General features: G+C 42.9%; 1 protein-coding gene across 2 annotated transcripts; it reads right to left on the reverse strand.

Moving 5' to 3' along the window:
* Positions 1–1321: 1321 nt before the first annotated feature.
* Positions 1322–22891, reverse strand: LOC101472026 (TSC22 domain family protein 2). 2 transcript variants are annotated; one of them, XM_004570478.3, is made up of 4 exons: positions 20336–22891; positions 10469–10543; positions 3486–3537; positions 1322–3332 (listed from the first exon to the last, which is right to left on the reverse strand). In XM_004570478.3, exons 1-4 carry the CDS (start codon positions 22192–22194, stop codon positions 2973–2975), a joined length of 2346 nt encoding a protein of 781 aa, XP_004570535.2. In that variant the 5' UTR covers positions 22195–22891; the 3' UTR covers positions 1322–2972. The 2 variants fall into 2 exon arrangements, with proteins under 2 accessions (XP_004570535.2, XP_004570536.2); XM_004570479.3 differs by lacking the exon at positions 10469–10543.
* Between the last annotated feature and the right edge of the window lie 1622 nt (positions 22892–24513).

A 24513-nucleotide genomic window follows, 5' to 3' on the forward strand; every position in this document is an offset into this window, starting at 1 on the left:
TACTCGGCCCTGAAAATCTTAGAAATATGGTATCCAACCAGATTCTTACTCTGGGTGGCATTACCTTGGCCCCCAGTAACACTGTGAGGAACCTTGGAGTCATTTTTGACCAGGACATGTCCTTCAATGCACATATTAAACAAATATGTAAGACTGCTTTCTTCCATTTGCGCAACATCTCTAAAGTTAGAAATATCCTGTCTAAGAGTGACGCTGAAAAACTAGTTCATGCATTTATTACTTCCAGGCTGGACGACTGTAATTCATTATTATCAGGATGTCCTAAAAACTCACTGAAAATTCTTCAGCTAATCCAAAATGCTGCAGCAAGAGTGCTGACAGGGACTAGAAAGAGAGAGCATATTTCTCCTGTTTTGGCTTCCCTTCATTGGCTTCCTGTTAAATCCAGAATTGAATTCAAAATCCTGCTCCTCACATACAAGGTCTTAAATAATCAGGCCCCATCTTATCATAAGGACCTTGTAGTACCATATCACCCTATTAGAGCACTTCGCTCTCGCTCTGCAGGCCTACTTGTTGTTCCTAGAGTATTTAACAGTAGAATGGGAGGCAGAGCCTTCAGTTTTCAGGCCCCTCTTCTGTGGAACCAGCTTCCAGTTTGGATTCAGGAGACAGACACTATCTCTACTTTTAAGATTAGGCTTAAAACTTTCCTTTTTGCTAAAGCATATAGTTAGGGCTGGACCAGGTGACCCTGAATCCTCCCTTAGTTATGCTGCAATAGACGTAGGCTGCCGGGGGATTCCCATGATGCATTGAGTTTTTCCTTTCCAGTCACCTTTATAACTCATGATGTGTTAACAGACCTCTCTGCATTGAATCATACCTGTTATTAATCTCTGTCTCTCTTCCACAGCATGTCTTTATCCTGTCTTCCTTCTCTCATCCCAACCGGTCGCAGCAGATGGCCCCGCCCCTCCCTGAGCATGGTTCTGCCGGAGGTTTCTTCCTGTTAAAAGAGAGTTTTTCCTTCCCACTGTCGCCAAAGTGCTTTCTCATAGGGGGTCATATGATTGTTGGGTTTTTTCTGAATCTATTATTGTACGATCTACTGTAAAATAGAAAGCGCCTTGAGGCAACTGTTGTGATTTGGTGCTATATAAATAAAATTGACCCAGATGAATGCATCCTCAGCAGCAGAGGTGATTCTTGGTCTTCCTCTCCTGGTAGGTCCTAGTGTGAGCCAGTTTCATCGTAGCGCTTGATGGTTTTTGTGACTGCACTTGGGGACACATTCAAAAGATTGTTTATTCATACAAACACAGAAACACTAAACTTTTGAACAAAAAGGTGAGACACGTTTGGAATCTGAATATTGCTTTTATTTAAATACATTAAAATTTTGCAATGTAACAAAACTATTGGCATATGAAATTCAAACACCATTTAAACGAACAAAACATGGCTCACTTCATTTTGCTGTGACTAGTGTCGGTAACACTAGGTTATTTTACTCCGCTCGCTGTTGCGCATCATTACCCCCCCCCCCCCCCCACGTCCCCATTTACACTGTTCACAGACTATCTTACAATAAGAGTGCTGAATAAAAATGAGGTAAGAAAGTGGTTTGAAGATTACAGATCATGCAGAACATGCTGAACAGCAACAAAAATATTCTGTGAAGGAGGAAGTAACAAATGAGAACCAAGGGAAAAAAAGAAAAAAAAAAGAAAAGAAAAAAGGTGTGTGTGCATTTCAAAATACATTTACACAGCTTTGGATCTTTGGTTACAAAGTACATGTTTTCACTACTGCCACCGTGCCCGTGCCCCCACCCACCTACCCCGTTTCAGGAAAACCAATGGAGAACTAAAATGTGAGTGAGTGAGGGGACGTGGCAATACTAATTCACCTTTGCCTATCAAATTTTCACCGGAGGCCTTAAGATTTGATATCGGTGGGTAAAAGTCCATCATGCTATACAAAAATATACACTCAAACTGGATCTGGACTGAGCTACGAACTGGCAGTTGCAGCCTTAAAAATCTGGGTTAGTGTTAAACATTTGTCAGAATTTTTCTCTGTTTGTCGGCATTTCACAAATATATAAAGCTGTTGTCTGGGATGTGTGGCCAATCTGTTCAAACACTGGGGAAAAAAAGCAAGAGAGGAAACAAGTCGTTGGGCTCCTGTTAAATAGGTTTTGTTGTTTAAATTGTTCATTTATGAAAAATAGCAGCCCTGTAATAAATAAAAACACTTAACAGTAGAACTCAAAAGAGTGATGCAAGAGTTGGACTTAGTAACGGCAGCGGCGTGGCGCTCCGAGGAAGGAGGAGTAGGAGGAGGAGACAAATAAAAAAAACAAATAAAAAAAACAAACAAAAAAAAAAAAAAAAAAAAAACAAAACAAAAAAAACACTCCCAGTTTTTTCTTTACAACATGAAACGGCAAGGCTAAAAATACCCCTCCCCTTCAATTATCTCATTTAAAAAAATAATCGCTCTCTTTTTGACAATCACTCCCCGTCTGTCCGGCAAACCCCTCGCTTTCCACAACAACAACTACTGGTTTCGGGTCAGGTCACAGGTTGGTTTGGCTCGGGCCCGGTCCAAGAAAAGACATCCTCTCTACAAGCCCAGCTGTTAACCAATCTGGGAATACAGCCAAAATGGAAAAAACAAAAGAACCAAAAAGACAAAACAAAAAACCCTCAACCTTCCCCGACTCTACTCTGAACACTTTGTCTCAGTCCGTCTGTTGCACTCTTGATGATTGCATTAACACTGGAAAGGCCCACAGTACAGATGCATACACGCACACATTCTAACACCAATTCACAGTCTTGCTTCCTCACTCGGACACACACACACACACACACTCACACTCGCACAGAAGCACTGTACTCTTTGTGGTCAAGCTGGTGGCTAAGAAGTTCACATACACTAATTGTAATAAGTTGTAGAGAAGATGCTGTTCTGCTTTTCTTTTGTTGGTTTTTGATGCGCTTTCAAGCAGAGGTGACGTTGGGTTGCAGTTGTTGGCTGGGATCGAGCTGCGGCTGAGTCTGGAGCTGCTGGGGTTGGGGGTGGTGCTGAAGCTGGGGGTGCGACTGCGATGGAGGCTGAACTTGAAGCGGCGGCTGGGCTTGCTGCTGAGGCTGGCTGAGTCCTGGTTGGGAAGCCGCGGCGCCCGAGCTGCTGGTCGACTGGGTGGACAGCTGAGATAGCTGCTCGCTGTTGGCCAGAGATTTCAGCACGGCGTTCTCCCTCTCCAACACAGAGTTCCTCTCGTACAGCTCCTTGATCTGCTCCTTTAAGACCTCCACCTCTTCGCGCACTGCATACATCAGATGGCTTTTCACCAGGTCCTGAAGGAGAGCAGAGGGAAACATGAAGTGGGAACTAACCAGTGGTAGGAGCCATTGTCTTATTACATGTATACACTCTCTACATTGAACTCATTCCTAAGCTTTTCATTTAAAAGAGACGCATATATGATTAGTGGTAAAATGAATACTCACCATAGCCTGTTCAATTTTATTATCAATGGCAACAACATTGGTTCCAGAGGCACTGCAAAAAAAGAAAAGACAGATAAAGTACAGTTACACAAACAATCGCATCATGATTACTTTCTATATTTGACTTCTTCCTGCTTTTGTGTTCCCAAACACATCGGAAACATGGAAAATACTGACTTCTATTGAAATGGACAAAAATACTAATCCAACTTGAAATAAAGCAGAACCCCAGATAAAAAGCGAAACCAGATGACACATTGGTGGTCGACCAGTCAAACAAGGCGCCTCAGGCATCTAGGTCAGATCACACAAAAGCACCAGTCACCACTCTCACATCTACGCCTGGCCTCCTACAGGAGAAATGACACGAGACCGGGCCCCGGCAACAGGCTCAAGTTTGTTTGAATGATGCATCCGTTTGTTTAACAGCCATGATGACTGGACCGTGCGGATAAATCTCCAAAGGCAGCTGCCAGCTAACCCCACCGCTGGAAACAAATATTCATGCACCCAGATTCACATCAATGTGTAGCTATGATTAAGCGCTATTTGGTCTGACTCCTGTAAATCCATTACAACGTGAAGACACAGCTACAACCACGCGGGGAGGAGGAGCGGCGCTCTTACGTGCGGCGTGTGCGGTAGGAGGGCAGCGGATCGCAGCTCGCGAGCCGGGTCGGGTCCCCAGGGCAGCCCGGTGGTTTGTAGGAAAACGTGCACGGCATGGCGCTGCTGGAGCTCCACCGGTAGCAGCGCACAGAAGGTCATCGGTGCCTACCGGAGGCGGTTTAGCTGGGCAACTGTGACCGCATTTAGAATAATGAAACACGAGCCGATGGGAGGAGAAGTGCGAGGAGCTGAAGGAGGTGGGGACACATGTCTGAAATTATTTCTGGCTCTGATGGCTTCATAGTGAATGATAAGTGCAGCGACTGTGCTCGGCAGGGCTACAAGTGCAAGTTAAATGGCCGAGGTGGAACGTGCTTTAAAATATAATTTTGATCCACTGCAAGCTATACTTGCTGATCAAACCAATTATCCCCCACTGTTACATCCAAATGTTACAGAGGCAGCTGTACACAAGCAGGCATATGCTGTGTCTGCAGAATATGTGCAACAGCTGCACAATAACCCAGTTTTCCTCTGGGATTCAGCTCCCCCATCCACATTTGTTCCATTAACTTTGTTTAATATCTTCCATCTTGCTCATGGGAATAAACATATATACTGGTTTATTGAGAACATTCGAAATATCGCTGAATTATTTAACTGTGGATTGATTTACAGACATTGCTATCACTGAAGTTATCCCGGTGATCAGTGATAAGAATAAGTAACCAAATAAGGAATTTATTTCTATTTCTTATATATTCAGTTAATGATGTTTAAAGTTTCTAATAATGAGGTGAGCTTTGTGCCATGTCAGAGGCATAAACAGGTCTGGCTGTTTGTGGGAGGGAACCAATCAAAGTTGGCCTCATCCTTAAGAGGAGCTGAAAATGGTGAAACTAAAACATGCAAACCTGCTCTAGCTGAGTCAAACAATATAAATACAGAAAGTAGAAATTAGCACTTTAAGAAATCAGTAAGATGTTATTACATACTTTCTCCACCAGGGGGACATGATGAGCTTAGCTGTCCAGCTGCATATCTTCTAACTCTGTACTTTGGTGAAAAATCTTATTATAGCAGTGTTTTCATTTTTAATTATCACTTAGTGTCTTAGTAAGATTCCTGATCTCATAAACAAACAAAAGGATCAGTTCAGCTGTAATAAGATGCAGATTTACACCTGCAACAAAAAGCTATGAAAAAAATCATTGCCACCACGCGGTACTAAGGTGCCTTCAAATACATGTAGACTCCTACTGTTGTTCTGTTCCTCTACATGTAACTAGTGTGGGTGTGAGAGGCCGGCAGAAAGACTCGGATGATCTTTATCAGCAGGCTGTACTGTGGAAGGAATGTTCCCCATACTCCTGCTGCTGGGAAACACCGTCACTCACACTCCTGTCCTCCACTCCTACCTCTGGTCACTGCCAGATATGATAATGTCAAACACCACTTCCAAGCCAGCATGTCACACAATGACGGGGGAAAAAAATAAATTAAAAAAATGCAGATGTTATGAACAAGATGCACATGGTGCAATCATGGCTAGAGGCGCAGATCACGCCCATCACTTCACGAAATAAAATTCAGCACTCGCTCATTAACGTCTCTTTATGTCGTTCCCTCAGACATTATGTGACCCCCACCATGAGTGCTTATACAAGCAAAACACTTTAAACAAGGAAAATAACATCAGCTTCACCCAGTACCAAACGTGTCTTTAATTTAGACGTGGTGCCGCACTCAGGACCTCCTATAGCTTTCCTCCCTAACAGGAGTTTTCAATAGGCCTGTGCCTAGAGGAATCTCTCAGTCTATAAAATACTGAGCCTTAATGGACTCGCTGGGTTACACCCTTGTTGCTTCACCAGTGGTTTTCAGATAGTACAGCAAACAAAAACATGCTCTGCTAATAACAGGATCACACTCTGCAGCTGCACATGTATAAATACAGGCTTGTTTGAATCTGTTAGAGCCCAAAGTTTGCTTATACCCACGCATGAAGTTCTACTTTTGAGAAAGACGAACGGCAGGATTTCAACTGGACTAGCCAAAGACAAAATAAGAAGAGCCGATATAATCTCTTAAAAGAAAAGCAAGTCAAGTTGATAAAACTGATGTGAAAAAACTGTAAATGTGACGGGGATGAGACAGGAAAACGATGACAGATGTTCACAGCTAAGGCCAGACGCTTTGTGGATTATACAGGATACAGTAAATTTCCATATTTTCTGGATAAATCTACAGTTTGGGTGGAAACCTGGGTCCAACCCTCATGTGACAACTCACATGGCAGAACAATTATTAATGGAGGGAGCCATATTGTGCAAATTCTATCAAAACTGCTGCAGATTAACTTCCAGCCTGGTTTCAGCTCTACTGTCATCCAAGGTTAAATGTGATACTCCTCTGTAGTGCCTTTAAATGACCTCATTGTAATTAAAGCAGGGGGGTATGAAGCATTTTCTCCTGGGGTTTCCTCCAGCTGGTTTCAGAGAGCTGGGTTGAGACTATTGTAATCAAATCAGAGAATAAAACGGCCAGGAAAACTCTAAAAAACCCCATGTGCACTGTCAGGGGAAACATGTGACAAGCCAGCAAACTGTAACTATGGAGACTGGAAAACAATAATACAATCAACCTTTATTAAGAGTCTGTCAGAACAAGTGGGTAAATATGATTCTATTAAGTCATGATGGTTTGGGCAGCTCCTCTCAACTATGACTGGACATACAGACTGAAGCAGGCATGTATAAAAACTAAACAAAAAAAAACAAAACACTCACAACAAGTCAAAACCATATTAGGAGACCATCTGGTATTCGAAGTAAAACTTCCAAGAACAACTGGCACTGAGGGAGGGAGGGGATTTTTGGTTTTTGGGAACTGCACCATCAGTAGTGTTTTGGAGCACTGGTACGAGCTCTGCTGATACACATGATCTTGTTTAAGTCTCTAGAGCTCCTGTGAAAGCCAAGAACTAGTCTGAGCGCCTGACTTTGAACCAAATCACGTTAAATGCTCGGCGGAGCCGCCTCCTCCGTTTTGACAGCATTACAAAGCGAGCACTGTACGACCGCTGATGTATGTGGGGTCAAATCCCGGAGGCCTAAAGGCTGGGCTCAGATGAGGGTCTGAACTTACTCTGCCGCTGATTATACAACCGATCGCTCCTATAAACTTCACCTTCTACACCAACAGGACTGAAGTTTATAAGCTCCCGGCAGAAGTTTGCAGCTTCCCTTACAGTGCTAGCTGTAAAACAGGAATGCCAATAAAAAGTCCATTAGCGCTAGAGAGGTTTACACTAGTACCAGGGCAAGTGGAGCGGCGGGCATGCATAAGTCATCTGCACATCAAATAGTTGTCATTCCTTCTCCCTGAAAGAACTGCTGCCATATTTAAGACCACTAAGTTTCCTTCAGCAACATTAGCAAAAAAAAAGAAAAAAAAAAAAGAGACATGATGATACAAGTTTAGAGCTTGGGAGGTGAAGGCGAGGCTGATCATGTGCCCAAGGACAACAGGTGCACGGGACAATATTCTCGTGTCATGCCCCCAAGACGCCCCCAATTTAAAGGGGGAAATCTGTGTTCTCTTTCTAAGCAGCTTGGTACTGCAACCACACAAATATTTACTTTCATTTTTATCACAGACCTGTGAACTTCCACAGTTACATTAGACAGCTGTGTCTGTAGGAAGGCAGTCCGCCACAGAGAACAAAATGAGGAAGTGCTATAATTATAACCAAACAGCAAGCCTCAAAACTCGAGCGTGGCTTTGGTGTAATTATGAAGCAGCAGTATATATTTATTACCCAAGAAAGCTGACGGGCTTTATTTGACTTGGTGGTTAACGACATTTTTAAATGTGTTGATCGATTTTGGCAGCATGCAAAAATAAATGAACACATATTGGGTCATGAATGGATAATGATACCAGGAACTGTAAATATTCTGAACCAGGTCTGATATTTAAAAAATAAATAAATTGACAGCTGACGAGACGTTTTCCTTTTTAAGACATCAAGTTTTTGTTGCTCTCTTTATCTGTAAATGTCATTCTATTTGCTGATAACTCAACAAGGCTGATATTGTCAAATGTATCAGTGTGTTTACCCTAATATCTGTATAATACACCCACAGGTCTGACAGGGGTCAATAGGTGCCATGCCTTTAAGCTCTTCTAAAACAGATTCTTCTGGAAATATAAAAATATATTAAAGAAAAAAGTAAACAAAATGAAAAACCTGGCAGGAGACAGAGGCGACCCTACATGCGTTCTTCTGTTGGGAACATGTGACCCATGGAGATGATCAAATGGGTGAATTTCCTATACAACTGATGTAGATCTACTTTGAGGAGGTTTTTCAGGTTAAACAGGCCTCCACACAGGAAGCATTTCCACCATCGCCCTTACGACTGGTCAGTAGCTGACAAAAGGCTCTGGTTGGCTGGGTAACCCTCTACCACCCCCTCATATGTCAATCGCGGTCATTGGTAGTCACGTCAATCACTTGCCAAGAAGTTAAGAAGTTTACTCTGAACCCTCCTAAATTATGTTGCTGACTGTCTTTGGCCTGAGTGCTTCATATGTAAACGGCCCTTTAAAGTACAAAGCAGAGTTATGGTAGGGTTGCATATGTTAGGGAAGTATAGATGAGGCACAGTTCTCTGTAAACAAACATGAAACGGATGGTTTCACTTCTATACAAAAAGAAATGCAGGAATGATGCTATGATATAGCAGCCCATGTGGTCTTATTCCAGCGGATGGGTGTCATCTGGAACATCATTTCCAACACACGGGTGAAGAAAAAAAAAAGACCTTCAGGATATTAATTTTTCACTTTCTCCGCCTTCATCTGGTCGCCTCACACATCATCCCAAACCAACCGTATAAAAGAGTCGGATCACGTGTCAAACGGCCATCGCCCAAATCTATCAAACAAAACTTTGGTTATCTTTGCATCCAAGGAAACAAAAGCAGTCCTTGATGGGACAATGTACCCACAACAACGGCGCTCCAAAAGAAGAAAGAAAAAAAAAAAAAAAAAAAAAAAGAATGCATGGGGCGAAACATTTGTGCCATCTTACACTGCTGCTGCCTTCAGCCAAGAGTAGAAATCACGTGCACGCCACGCAGCATCACACTCTGGATAACACCACCACAACGCTGATCTATCTTTTCAAATTTAAATCAAAGCAGCTAAGGCGCCAAAAGGGCTGACATTACTGTATATGCACGTGCATGAAAGTGTGTGTGTGCGTACATGTGTGTGAGCGAGTAGTTCCTCAGCGGCTGGTTGTGTGTAAGCTGTATATTTCTCTAAAACAGTTTCATTTCCTGTCACTGAGATATGGTTTCATGTGCTTCTCTTTTCATTTTTGTAAATGGCATCAGAAAAATGTTCGCCCCTCCGATTGTCTCGCTACGCCATCTACTTACCTCGCTGTCATGTAGGAAATGAATCATTTCATGATGAATTTAAAATGTAACCGTGAATAAAAACCATTTGGCAGGAAAGAGTGCAGAAAGAGCGCACTAGAAACCTGGCTTTACTCAGGTTCATATTTAACTCCAGTGTTGCAGAGAGCATGCACACACTCTTCACGCCTCTTTTAGCCACTTTAAAGCTGAAACAACAAGTTTAAAGTATTTTCATTGGATTGTTTTCATAGTTTGAGGCACTTTCTAAGAATTAAAAAAAAAATAAAATAAAATAAACTTCGCTGAACTTCGAGTCATCTCTGAGCCACCAGACCAGTTTACTGCTTTACACGGAACTGTATGCATGTTTAAACCATGAACATCAGCTTAAAAGTCCTATCAGTCTGCAGAACTGCTCTGATCGAGTTGTTTCATGTTCTTTGTTGTCACTTCACAATACTTAAACCAGAATGACATTTAGAAGTGTCAAGCGCTGTTAGATGTATTTGATGTTTGAGAGCACAATATTGCTCTTTAGCATTACAGAAGAAGGCTACAGTGTGGACATCTCCATTCCTGTGATCAACAACTGTGTACACTACCAGACTATCCTAGAGTTTGCACTACGAAACACAGTCAGCTGTTGGATTAATAGTGGCCGACTGAAAAATTTCAACGTTTAAGTGACACACACACACAATATATGACATCTTAAAAAGAGACTGCGTTAATTTGCTAGTGAGAAGCAGTGGGAAAAATAAATAAATAACAGAGCGAAGAGATGCCGGTTGAGAAATCTACTGGCTAATCCTGCGCTTGCAGCCAGGCTTCGTTTCCAAACTCAATCCATGCACGTGGAAAAAGCAAAGCTCGCTGCTACTGAACACTGCACACACAATGTTACACTCTTGCAGGCCTGCCCGGACCAATCCAGTACTGTACCTATCAATGTGCGCCTTTGAGTCTCTTAATCTGCTGCCAGACTGGAAGGCCTGGTAGAAAGCCTTGGAGGGATTCCTGTGTCAACCGCATTCAGGGAAGAGAGAAGAGACAGAGACAGAGTGAAGAGCTGCGACAGTGAAAACAGACTCAAGTTTGACTCCTACAAATGCTTTCTCACACATCTTCAAAACTCTCTAGCAGTAAACATGACTAGAGTTAAGGCTCTTAGTCTTAATGGGAAGATTCAAAGAGAGTAAAGCAAAGGTCTGAGGTCTTCAATTAAACACAGGAAGTTATGTTCAAAGGTGGGGACAGCTTCAAACACATTAAGGACCTCCCTCCAGCTTTTAACCGTCAACATGCTGATCACTCAGTTGTACTCCCTGATTACACACACACACACACACACACACACACACATCATTTGTCTTGGATATTTGAACGTCACTGTAGAATTGTGCATGTGCAGACGAGGGATGGTAAGAATATTTCATATATTTTAAACTCAAATGACTTGCGCAACTACTTCTAGTTCAAAAATATATATGCTTTTCCTTGATGATATATAACAAAGGTTTTGGTTTAATTAGTAAAATTAGCATTTTTAAATAGCCTTTTTTAAATCGGGGCTTCATTTAGGCAAGCAGAACAGAACAGACATTAAGCAGACTATCCTTGCTTACATAATCATCTCCTGGAGACGATTCTGAGCCAATAAAAACCTGACAATGCAGTTTCTATTGCCAGAATGCACTCAAATGTTTTCTGCCAACTACCACTGACAAACAAAAACAGAAGAAACACATGACTACTTGCTACGCTGCAGATCAGAAATAAGGGAAGTGCAAAATGCTAAAATGTTAATTTAAATAAATATCTGTTAGTTGCTTAGCTTCTTCTCACATTATCTTTGAACATATATCCAGTGTAAAATTAACGTGACACAATCTGCAACTGACACTGATAAATGTCCTTGCAGTTGCTAACAGGCCAGTATCTTTCCAAATGGAGGATATTGACAGACACCAAACGTTTGGCCAATTTATCTTTAGCAATGCAGCCGTAGGAGAGTAGATGTGACGGGAATGGTGAGCATCTTCCAAGAATGGCAGGGATTCCCAGTGAACAGAGTGGTATTTATGCCTAATGACACTAGAAAGCAGTTTTCAAATTCTGCTGGTGGGAAGACCTTTAAAAAAATGTTTTTAAGAACCTTAGAAAAAAACAAAAAAAACAACAACAAATTTTATAGACACACAAATACACGAGCACAACTGCTTTATTGCTGGGCTGATGTTATCTGTATCTGCATTTACAATGGCCAATAAATGAACATTTAAAAAGCAAAAAAAGAGATGCGAGAAACACCCTTCAATCATGCCAGGCGTATGGATACTGCACAGACAGCCCACCAGGGGGCACTCTACAAATTTCCTCATGTCAAGACGTGTTTGAAATGCCACAAAAACGACTGTAACTGAGCAGAGGTGGGCAATTTTTAGAAGAACCTGTTAACAGTTTGTGTCTTTAAATAAATAAATAAATAAATAAATAAATAAATAAATAATCGGCTGATATGACAGAATATTGATTTTTTTTTTTTTACATGATCAAATATCGGTATTGATGAGGATGAAGCTGGATCTTTTTCCTGATCAATTCCTGGTTAATTTGAGTCAAATACAATCACATTATTCAATTTCACTCTACCCCCCATATTCCTGGTAACTAGCTACAAGTACACTGTGTTCTAACAACACATGCATGAGGGGAAGGCAAAGGAAATCCCCGTACCCCCCCCCCCCCCCCCCCCAATCCCAACACACAGACACACAGATATACTTCATTCACTCTCAGTCTGTGCATTTTAAGACTGCTTCTTTCTCACATTCACACTAACACAAATGCGCACTGACTGCACGTGCACACACACGCACAGTAAAGTGTAGATTTACAGCATGTGTGTGGATATTATAGCAGCCAAGGCTCTTTTCCTAGAAATTTCTGGCACAAACTGCCTTTGTCACATTACCTCATGACTTAACACTCTCACTAGCTCTGGCTCTGCTTAATATTACTTTGTGGCCTGCAAATCTCTGTACACACACACCCACACACGTGTGCCAGGCACGCCTCCACAGGAAAACCTCAGTTTTTCAAGGCTAAAGCTCTGCACAAGTCCTATATCGACTGAAATCAACAAGGTCAGATGACTTGGAGTTGGGTAGCCTCTTGATGAATGAGGTAAGAACCAGAAGAGTCATCATTCTCTGTCTTCAAGTAGCAAACTCTCGACTCTCAAAGGCTGTCTTTGTCAGTCTAAAAGGCAACATGTCAATATCCCTTTATGAAAGCTGCTCTTTGTAAACCAGACAGTCACCGTGTTCAGCAGCTGAGAACATGCAGCCTCCTCCATAAACCCCAAAATCCAGAGTGTGTGTGTGTATATATATATGTGTGTGTCGTACAAAAGGAGGGAACACATAACCCAACAGATGTGCACACACAATGAAAATAACCCCCCCCCTCTTTTTTAACCACTCTCTGAGATCCCACAAGGTTACCTGATTGAAAAAAAGAAGGTTGCACATGCTCAGGCTTTGCTCGAGACGACCCTAAAGCTAATGTATGACCAGGCGGCAGGAAATAATCTGAAAATAACTCCTGGATGCATTTTTGCTGGTTGATGTCACACATTAAGCTGGGGCATGACACGTGCATTCTTTATTTATTTATTTATTTTTATCTCTCCCCCCCCCTTGTTTCTGCAAACCAGTGGTTTGCAGGTTTAGGTCACGGTGTTGAACCTCTTAATAACCTTGCCAAGTAGCTGAGCATGTGAAAAACCCACAACAGCCTTAAGTGATGAAGCAAAGGGGGAGCGGGGTAGGAAGCTTGAGTTGGAGAGCGAGAGCATGCAGAAGTGCAGGAGGAGAAAATATCAAAGAGCAAAAGTGTGAGAGGGAAACACGAAGACTACAAAAAGGTGTCAACCTAGATATTTTCCTCTCCAGTCAAGGTGTTGCAGAGGCGGCATGGTTCACTCAAGGTCCCCCTCACAGCAGAAGCACCGAAACTTCAAACCGGGGCCAAATGAGCTACAGAGTTTTACAAAGGTGGGGAAGTTTGCTCTTCTGTTTGCAGTGCAAATCATCCCCTTTCTACCCTCCATCAAAAACATGGCCATTGGATGGATAGAGAGTGTTTGAGTTTATAAAAAGGGGGCTGAGGGATCACTAACAAACTGGTAGTGTTGGTACTAACTGGACAGGTAGAGTAATCTGGAGGCAAGTTGTGCACAAAGAAGAGGGAGAGGCTATAAGGGGCTGTTGAAAGCTCTCATTGTTGGTGCACATGAGGAATCAGGTTTTCAGCAAAATCCATATATCTGCCACACAGCACAAGTAGGTCAAAACTATTTAGATTTCAGTGGCCTCGTGAGGTTTCTTTCAGCAGGTTTTAGGTTGTAGTCAAGGGAGATGGAGAGCAAGAAGGACCCAGAGCAACTGCACGATTACAGCAGAGCTACCAGAGGAGACTGGAAACCTGGATTTTAGCGTTCAAACTAATTTATAACCTCATGTTTAGCATAGCAAAACTAGGTAGTTGCATTTTTTTGATCTTGTCGCTCCTTTTAGGGCACTCCCCAAGAGTAACCGAACACTTTTAAATCTGCTTTTATCAAGCTACTTTTAGAGATGCGAGGAAATAGCACATTAAAAAATAAAACAACTTTTAGTTCCAGAGTCTAGTTCCTGGTATTAGATGGAGCCTTAGGAGTATCTAAACATATCCCACATGCGTAGATCTTAAAGTGGATTGTATCCAGTTTCTGAACCACTTATTCAGCTTGGGTTTGAGAGGCGGGGTACAGCCTGGACAGGTTGCCAATCATAGAGAGAGACAAGCTTACACACACTTTAGAATCACCAATTAACCCAACAAGTATGGTTTCCTTCCACAGCCGAGAGACAGAGCACCCAGAGGAAGCCCATGCAGGCACAGGAAAACTAAATTGTATGTAGTGGAAAATAACTGACAGCAGCAGTGAATAGATATATGTGTAGATTAAAAGACTTGGGCTAAAAGAAGCTGGTATTTAATTGACCAAAGAACAAAACTGCTTAAAGACTTTTTCAATTATTGTGTCACTTGTTAATGTTTTGCTTTCCACAAGCAAGATAAAAAGAACACTGTGAGCTAAGCTTATCTATAACACAGTACAGCACATCCCCAGTTAAACACCGGACCAACTTGGTGAAGCTGTTCTGCTTGTGAGAAAAATGAAGAGCTTCAGGTGGGATGCAAATTAAAAACTGAGTCCAAAATACACAACCCCTCCAATCTTATCAGTTCTTTTTAATCCGTACATGCCTGCTTCTCTAATGGCTGCACACATAAAACTGACATTTTGCACGCCCGAGTCACATGCTAGCCTTCTTTCTACACCGGTGAGACTGACATAAGAAGACCGTTGCATTATTTCAGATAATCCCACTGGTCTCAAAGAAAAAAAGAAACAAAAACACAACCTGTCAACATGGATTCTGAGCCTCTACACCTGGGGTGGAGGGGTGGATGACTGCAGCAAAGCCTACAGACATACTGACTAATAGTGCCGGTCAAACTAGAACAATACACCCTTCTTTTATAAAAATAACTCAAAGGCTGAGATTAGGCTGGGGTCATAGAGGAAGAACAACTTGACTAGTGCACACAGAAACACACACCTAAAGTTGAGGCTCCATTTCAATATTTACAGCCAGAAAAAGAGAGTATTACATTGATGTTAAATGCAAATAAAGATACTTGTAGATCTACTGCTCGCTGCTGTGCAGCTCAAAGGGTATTACAGCCGAAAGGCAGATTAAAAACTTTCATTCCAATCAAAGCCACTTTTTTTTTTAAGTGTTGACTTGTACCTCAGTGAAGCACTGTGGATAAAATGTACCCACCAAATGTCATATGATATGAAGCAAGGAAGCAGGGAGTCAGCTAAGGAATATTAAATGAATAGAAGGTGGAGAGCAGTGTGAGCGACTGTGACTGAAAACAGGATACAGCAGTTAGAGGAGAGGTCAGCGATGGGAGGGAAAGACCCTGTGGTACATGCTGTCTCTGTGTCACACTCACTCTCACACACAGAGCTACCACTTCCACTATGACTAAAAATGAATAAGCAGTTCTTATCCACGTCCACCCCCAGCATGGATACTTGTGCACACATACGCAAGCGCTCATGGAGTCCAGCCATCCCCTTAAAGACACACCTCTTATCCACCCACACGAGCACAGTCTCTCAATTCACTGTGGCAGTAACTATATCGCAAACCTGGACTCCCCTCCTCTCTCCTACCTCCTAAGGAGTCTGATCTTACATAAGCTCCCGTTATGTGAGGACAATAAACCATGCCCCCCCAGCATGAGGCTCAATTACATACAGACTTCAGTTGCAATACATTTATGATGAGTTTGCAAAATAGCAGCCATCCCCCCCTCTGTGAGTACGGCAAAGACATTATGGCAATCCAGAAATGTTGTTTTATGCCTTCGGTTGTTGAAGCCATCTGGGAAACATTAAGCTGAGAAAACCATATTCTAAAAATGAGAACAGCATCTTCAGTCTCGAGTATATATAGCCATTGTTTTATTTTAATTACTTGTGAGCAAAACTAAATGGGGGAAGGAAGCTATGGACAAATGTAAGAGTCTTTCCAGTTTCTGCACTATGAAGTCTATAACCCTTTAAAAGATGCAATAAATACTATGTAATGCATGTTTTATTGGGAGGTGTTAAGACACTTGATATTAACACTCAGCATAAGAAAGAAAGCTGCCATTACTAATAAAACCTTTAATGAACTGCATGCATAAAAATCATACATACAAAAGACCCTGAACTTTTGTATACATGTTACACATATCTAGTACAAATGGATATATTAAGATGGCTAAGGCCCCAATCAAACCGATCAACAATCAGTGGTAACTACAGGTCAGGAAAGACGTGTAGTCCCCGATTATAGTCACAGTGAAACTGACTGCTAAGCCCCAGTCATGCTGACCTAGAGGTCAATCAGTGCCCCCTGGTAACCACCTGTACCTAAACGAACGTATGTACTCCATGACCAGTTGGTGAATAGTTGCTGTCAATCCCCAGTGTGACATTAGTCACAAAGAAGTATACGTTACTATACTGAAAACCACCTTGTGAATGTCTTAGTCTTGTTTTGCTCTTCTTTCCCCTAACCCTCAACTGGTTGGGCTGGATGGCTTCCCCTGCTCGAGCCTGGTTTCGCCAGAGATTTCTTCCTGTTTCAAAGGGAAATTTTCCTTCCCACTAGGGCTGTTCAATATAACGATATATATCGGATGACGATATAAAAACATCTATCGTTTCATTTTACACTATCGTTTGTTTCGTGGTGTCGCAAAATAAACTGTTTACGGCAATATTTTTTCATCGTTTTGATGCTCACTGTAGTGGCTATATTAATTTCTTAAAGTTGTCTCTTTCTCTTATATTTAATATAACCACACTATTGAAGGACAAGCGCCTGTTTTTATGCGTTGTGGTTAGCAACAACGACGGTAACGCCATCGCGTGTCCGCTTGTTTATGTTCCACATAAACCTTTCACAATAAAGCACAAGATCCTGTTGAGACTTTTCAAAATAAACTGAATCACGTGAAAGAGCAGATTATTTACAGATGAGAAGTTAAAAAAAAAGAGCCGTCAGGTGCTAAAAAACAAACCTTAGACTCAAACGTTAGAACAGGCTTTTCCCCGCAGCACGCTGTGTAATAAATACTCACAAAGAAAACGTCGGCCGTTACAACTTATGTCTAAAAATGTCGAGTTTCATGCATCGGTTAAAACACTCGACTCCAGCTACATGACGCGCAGCTGGAAACACTTCCCGCAAGTCGAGCTGCCCAAGATTCACAGAATTTACAGAAAATGTTACATTTTAGTGATTTATATCGTTATCAGGACGATAGAATTCTTATATCGGGATATGAGATTTTGTTCATATCGCACAGCCCTACTTCCCACTTTCGGCAAGTGCTAACAGGGGGTCGTCTGATTGTTGGGTTTTTGTAATATTGTAGGATCTTACTAAATAAAGTGCATTGCAGAAGCGATTGATGTGAATTGGCACTGTAACTGGACAGTTACACCCTGCCTTTTGTTGAAATGAATGACTTATTCCATAGTGGCCTTATCATTTCTGAGCTGCCATTAGCTAGCGCTGCTCACTGTTACTGCTGGGAGAGGAAGAGAAAGCACTGAGGATAGGCACTAGGGAGTGAGTTTTGTGCAAAAATCTGTCCAAAATACCTCATACAGCAGGCACTCCACGGGGTGAGTCAACCAAGAGAGTCGGGAAAGGTCTCACTTTTTTCACACTTATGCTACAGTCTGTTTATTTGGCAATAAAAAGCCTAATTTGTGTCTACAGAAAAAAAGAGAAAGTTTAATGAGCATGAATTTTCTTGTTGTTTGACACATGAGTATGGAGAGAAACAAACAGTGCAGTAGAAATGTAGAAATTAAGAATGGAAACATGTTTTTTTTTTTTTTTTTAAAGCTACAGGAGGGAGGTGTGCCAGGCATAGCTAAAATGCCTACTAAAGAGAGGCACAGCAGGTTTCAGTACGCAACTTCTTCCTCCTCTTCTGTGCTTAACTCAGTTGCTGCAGTAAAGGAATGTCATTCAACACTTCATCTGTACGTGAGCAACTGTGATGCCTCTTCTGTCAGTCAGAGGGGCAGACAGCATGCTGACCACACCAACAGAGAGCAGTACGCTAGCCGGTGTTTTGAATGACTTACAGATGAGTGTGAACCCTTACTATGAAACATGTATGTTTGCTCCTGTCCAAAGGCTCTAAACAGAACAGGGTAATTTAGCCTAAACTTGCATTGCAAAAGAAAGGGGCCATTGCGTGACAACGCACAGTTGGTTGACACGCCCCTTTGTGAGGTCTCTTATCGGCAAAACAGGGGCACAGTGGAAAAACTACTGCTCAGTGTCTGATAGTGCTTGGCTGTCGTAAGAGACCCCCGCTCTTATCACCCCGGGAGCTCGGTCTTCTCACAAGCAAACTATAGGTGCTCCAAAAATCTAGCGCCCGAAGAGAGTGACATTATCACAGACATTAATAACCTTTGAAATGTCACCTGATATTAAAAAAGTGCACTCAAAATAACTGGCTTGTGGTCATTACAACTTAAACAGATCAAGTGAAGAGCTGAATATAAACCTGCGAAGCTCATCTCCCTCTCATGGTGCGAAAGACTTTCAGGATGGACACATACTGCAGAGATACTGCGTGAAACTGATAAAACAAAGCTTAAGTTGTATGATTTGGCTTGCTGGTTGGACATGCTTATATGAGTCAAAAGCTGACATGTATTTCTCATAGTGGCAGCTAAAGTGTTTGGAAGGCTTTTTGAGTCCAATTGCAATCATTTGCATCAAGAAAATAAATTGTTCTCGATGTCATGAGTGATATCTGTGCAAATGTATTTATGTTATTGTGTGACACAGACTCATCAGTATCTAGTAAGATAATCTCCGATGTCCATTTAGAAATAACATCCATAAATAATTCAAAAATGATTTATAAGTGCCAAAATGTAAACAAATAAAGGATTTTTAAAAAATAAAACAAAATAAAAGCCAGTCACAGAAATGACAGAAGTCATCGAAGCACTTTAAACTTCCTTGAAGTGCACATTACAAACTGACACTTCAACATACAGCTCGAGAGGAAGAAAGAAAGTAGTGCCAGTGCTCTGCAGGCTGCGTATCCTGTCTGGTCTACATTCTGGTACATCTCTAAGACTGTAAATGGAAACCACTGAGAGATTTCAGGCTTTAAATCATTTCCGCTCATGTGTGCCATCTACTACTGAGAGAAAGATCATTTCTGGAAGAGATGCAAACTTCACATACTCCTATTTTTTAGTTCACAAATCAAATCATGCGCAATTGTGATATCTTTTGTAGATGACATTTGCTTACAAAGAGACTCCTTATGTGACACCACATCACAAATTTAACAATGTAAATGCCCAAAACTTCTCTAAACATTTTTAGTGAGCAGTACCTGGTGGGGCTAACTGTAGCAATGCCCCCCCAAAATACATTTAAAAAATAAAATACTCTTCATTATGTTTGTATCAGAACGGATTTTCTAAAACAGGACCTGACTTAATAAAATCTGCTGTACATGTGCAGTGCAGCCTCAGTTAGCCTGGCTAACTGAACACTGAACTAACCTTACACATAGTAGCAACCAGCAAAACATCTGTGAGGTTTGCAGCCAAGGCCATCACCTCACACACTGTCCTAGAGGGTGATAGCTGGAGTAAAAGCTGGAGACTCACACGTACACACACACCCTTACACACAAGGAGTCACAGAGTCACTGTGATACAGGAGCCATGTGTATTTAACAAGTTGTTTCTTGTGCTGGGGAAGTGTGCTACACTCCACTGACTGCTTTAGGCCCCAATATTAAAACAGCAAACATATTTCCTTCCTGTGTGCCACTACTCTCTTCCTCGTCATACTCCCCTTCCTCAATACCTCCCTGAAACTACGGGGAAAACCCTGTCCGTATTAACAAGCACACAGTGCTGCTGTTTGTTACGGCTTTTCATCTTTCTGCAAATGGCTAAACGTGTGACAAACTTCTCCCCTGCTGTGGACTAAATTAAGCATGTTTAGTCCTTGCATGGTCATTGTGATTTTTTGAGCGGTGTTCATTACGGGTAGTTTTAGAGAGGATCAGCAGTGATGATGTGAAGCTTAACAGGGATAGGGATATTAATATAAAGACTTGGAAATATATTACCTGTCCTCCTCCCCGTCGACAGGTATGTGGATTGCAAATATGCTGTTGACAGTCGGAGTGGTGAGCTGCAGGCTCTCAGGCATGAAGGGCTTAGCTGGTTCCTTCACAGAGACAACTGGAGACTGTATGTTGATGATTCCATCTGACTTCCTCCCACCACCAGCTTCCACCTGACCAAATGCAGTCACTGGGAGGCCCTGTGGCCCCAAAGCCCCTGCAGTGTTGCTGTGGGCTATCTGACCTGGAGGCAAACTCGGGGTTGTCACATTTGGCTTTGCTGCACTGGAGGCACTGGGCACAACAGTGGGCACAGTGGGGGGCACACTGGAACTCACTGCAATGGCAGGCACGTTTTGTACACCAGAGGATGGAGGGTGGCCGTGGGGTTGAGGCTGTCCAGCGGTGGCATAAAGATTCACAGTCTGCTGCTTCAGAGCAGATCCACCAACCAATACGGGGCCTCCAGCAGCTCCCATCCCTACAGTCTGCTGCTGCAAGACAGTTGGAGCTGGCTGTCCAGCAGGTAGAAGTACTCCTCCTACTGCTGCTCCAAGAACATCTACAGCCTGACTTGGCGCAGATGCCCCTCCAGAGGCTGTAGGCATCACCGAAGTGGGTCCTTGTCCCTGGCTGGACACTGGGTGGGGCTGGCCTGAGGCAAGCCCTGGTGGCAGGGGTGCAGAGTGGTGCTGCTGATAGTACTCTGCCTGGTTCTGCATCAGTCCAGGTGATTGGCCGGCCAGGTGCTGGCCCACAGGAAGCTGTTGTTGCTGCTGCTGCTGCTGCTGAGGAGGGTAAGGACTTGGTTGGACAGAGAGAGGCATGATGGGAGACTTCTGTATGAGGACACCGGATTGAGGTGGGCCGTTTTGCTCGACAGGCAGCAGGTTCTGTGGAACAAGAGGCTGCAGACCTGCCACTGCTGGCTGAGCCGGAACAGCCGTAGGCCTGGAGAAAGAACTGTGCGTGACCGACCCACTCACACCTTGTTGGCGGGCGCTGTAGTTTTGATGGTGGATTTGCTGCTGCGGTGGCTGCGCCTCCACCGAGTGCACACGACTAGAAGAGAGAGAAGAGTCCGCCATGGAGCCCAAGCCATGACTCGAGGGCGTTGTTGAGGTTGCGGCAGATCCTCCTGTAAGCCCGAGCCCACTGTCTCTGTCTGCAGCAGGGTCCAGTGCTGTGTTGGCATGTCTCATGCTATCCACAGTCCGACCAACAACAGAGCTCTCAGAGTCCTTCTCATAAAACTCCGTGCACGTCCACCTGCCTCGCCGAAACGGTTCTCCAGTACCATGATCAAGTTTAATGACCCTGAACCGCGAGGAGCAACTCACCGTGGAGGTGGCAGGAGGTGGAGCTGAACTGGGCACTGCAGCAGGTTGGGATGTGTTCACTGACGCACTCGCTGGCCCAGCGCTGGCTGCAGAAGCAGGCTGCTGCTGCTGCACTGGCCCAGCCTGAGTGATAAGGGGTAAACCAGCCCCAGCGCCAATCCCCGGTGCTTGCTGACCACCTTGACTCGAACCAGACACTCCCACTTTTCTGAAATCCCCAGAGGGGTTGCTTGACAGCGCTGACAGCTGACTGGCATGAGGTACGCTTGATGGTGGCATCACTCCGACCGCCTCTGGCTCCACAACATTATTCAGAGCTTCTTCGGATGAACTTATGTCACACGCAGGCTCATAATCAGCCCGTGGCATGTCGTAGATTTCCGACGACACGTCCTCAGTCCGTGACTCGTCTGGATCGTCCAGACTCTCCGTGTCGTCGGCGGCACCTACAGCCGCCACCTGGGCCTGAGTCACACTTGTGATCTGAAAGCAGCTCTTTTTCTTGGCCGGCATTTTCGACATATTGACAGCCTGAATCCAAGTCCCGTATGGCTATGTTTATCCTCAGTCAAAAAGGGGCGAGCTGGCTGCAGCTTTTAAAAGCTTAGAGCATAATAAGCAGCAGACCTGGAGCTAGTTTTCTTTTTAGCCTACCTAACTGTAATCAAGATGTATCTGCGCCATCCTCTTCCTCTCTCGGACTCCTGTTGCGTTTCAAGAGCTCATAACGCAATGCCACACTTCGTGTCGTCTTGTCCAGCAGCAGGGCTTCAGACACGATTACCAACAGCCCGTGCGGTGACCGATCCGCGGCTTTCGGCCCGCTAATGTCCCGGTTGTCCAGTTGTCGAGCGGCCGTTGTCGCAGAGTGGGCTGCCCAGCTGTAGGGGCTACTTTAAGCTGAGGAGGGCCCGTAGCCCTCCACTCACTGAGCTAGCTAACAATTCAAGCCAACTGGCTGCTGCACACTCCCCCTACGTCGGAATAAGTATGTGAGACATCCTTCTGAAAGCGGCGCTGCGTAGCCTCTCGCTTCACCAGCTCAAAGTCATTCGTTGTCGACACTCACTCCGTCGCTGACTACGGTTGAGGGAGAAAGGGGCTCTTAAATATGACGCGTTAATAAAAAACCCCCAAATGATATTCTAAACAGCGTCTACAGTTGCCTCCCTCACTCAGTCACTCCTGACAAGATGGCTATGTTGTGTGCGACCGCGCTGCATCGTGGGTAGGTAGTGAGCGCAAAAGACGTTTACGTACCAGGCTTTTGAGAATCCATCCTAATGATGCCTTCACGGGCCTTCGGAAAAAAACAAAAACAAATACGTTCACAACTGCACGCACAGAAAGAGTAAAAAGAAATGTTTTAGACATTTGTTTTTAGACTACTCATTAGAGTAGCACTACCCTGAAATTGTTGTCGGGGTAGTGCTACTCTAATGACTATTTAACCTTTTATATTCTATTTGTCACTATTCAGACAACGGATCTATTTGACCGATTACTTTGGACTTTGGAAAACTGTGAAACGTAATTAGCTCATAATTTCCTCATTATCAGTCTAGCTGATTATGCGATTAGTCAGATTTATATAAATCACAATAGATGGATGTCTTGATAAAACACTCCCAAACACTCTTGCTTGTTTGCTACCGCCTGCCCCTCAGAGCAAAATACTCTTTTCTTATCACTGTAAAGTTTATTTCTTTCTTTTTTTTTTAGTTACACCTTGCCTTAATTAGCTGTTACTGGGCTATTATATCAGGTAGCATGAGGTATAAAATGCCTTATTTGATGATCAGCTGCAATAACAAACTAAATCCACCCAGTATTCTGTTTAAATGTGTTATGGAGCAATACGACAAAATATGCATACTTGTAACATATATGAGCAAATAAAAAAAATAGAAACTATCTAATTAAGAATTAACCAGAATGCTTCCTGTTTCAATTTTACAGGAACTTTACAGGATATCTCTCAAAAGCACCGAAAGGAAAAAGACGTGCTCTGAAACCAGCGAAACATGTTTTTTCTCACAGACCACGAGGCTTCCCAAATCATAGAGAACACTGCCCCCGGTGGCCAAGAATGAGTTTTGAATTCAAAGAGGTCCTTCCCTTTCCTTTTTTGGTGATTTTGGGTGAACCTTGAACCCTTCACCGTTTCATTTAGCTTATATCAAGTAATGGTTGTTTTAGGTCCGCTATAATAATAACAGTGGTGTGATAAAAAAAAAACCCCTGCAGTTTCAAACAGTGTACATGTCTGTGATTAAAACTGTTTAACTGGGTCCAAAATAGAAAAGATTAGGTTTAGCTTGCACTGTCTCCAACACAGTGACTTATATACCAAGTGGAACGATCTGGGCCTGATTTTGATAAGAAGGGGGAGGATGGGGTGTCTGAAATGGACATAGTGAACTACTGGTCATCACTTTTACAATGGACTGTAGAATAATCACATTTATTTGTTTTGTTGATCTTGTTTAAAAACATTTAGACGCAGTGAAAAGGATGTAAGGTTAAATACTTGTTAATGTGACATTCATGCTGCTGTTAGGATGACAAGGCAAAAAAGGCAGTATGAGCATCATCTAATGTTTAAGTAGTCAAGAATGATGACTTTTGTTTTTAAAGAAAAAGCATATTTTAAATGCAGAAATTGTCTTTTTTTAGTCTGAGACAAACAAAGCTATGCTTCAAATAGTGTAAGTAAAAACAGTACTAATCTCATAATCCTGAACCTTTTTAATGCGAGTGCAATGATTTGTCCAACTGGGACAGCATATTTGATCAAATAGATGTGGTAATGTATATAAGTATGAGCAAAAGGCGTTCCAC

Source organism: Maylandia zebra, linkage group LG18 (assembly GCF_041146795.1).
Source record: "Maylandia zebra isolate NMK-2024a linkage group LG18, Mzebra_GT3a, whole genome shotgun sequence".
Taxonomy (NCBI): domain Eukaryota; kingdom Metazoa; phylum Chordata; class Actinopteri; order Cichliformes; family Cichlidae; genus Maylandia; species Maylandia zebra.

What these genes read in the sequence shown, in the direction of transcription:
- LOC101472026 (XM_004570478.3), bottom strand. Translation starts at nt 22,194, where the DNA reads ATGTCGAAAATGCCGGCCAAGAAAAAGAGCTGCTTTCAGATCACAAGT. An exon ending in GTCGACGGGGAGGAGGACAG is followed by an intron (nt 10,544 to 20,335) that starts GTAATATATTTC and finishes CGGTTGACACAG; the next exon opens with GAATCCCTCCAAGGCTTTCT. An exon ending in TCAAAGGCGCACATTGATAG is followed by an intron (nt 3,538 to 10,468) that starts GTACAGTACTGG and finishes CTTTTTTTGCAG; the next exon opens with TGCCTCTGGAACCAATGTTG.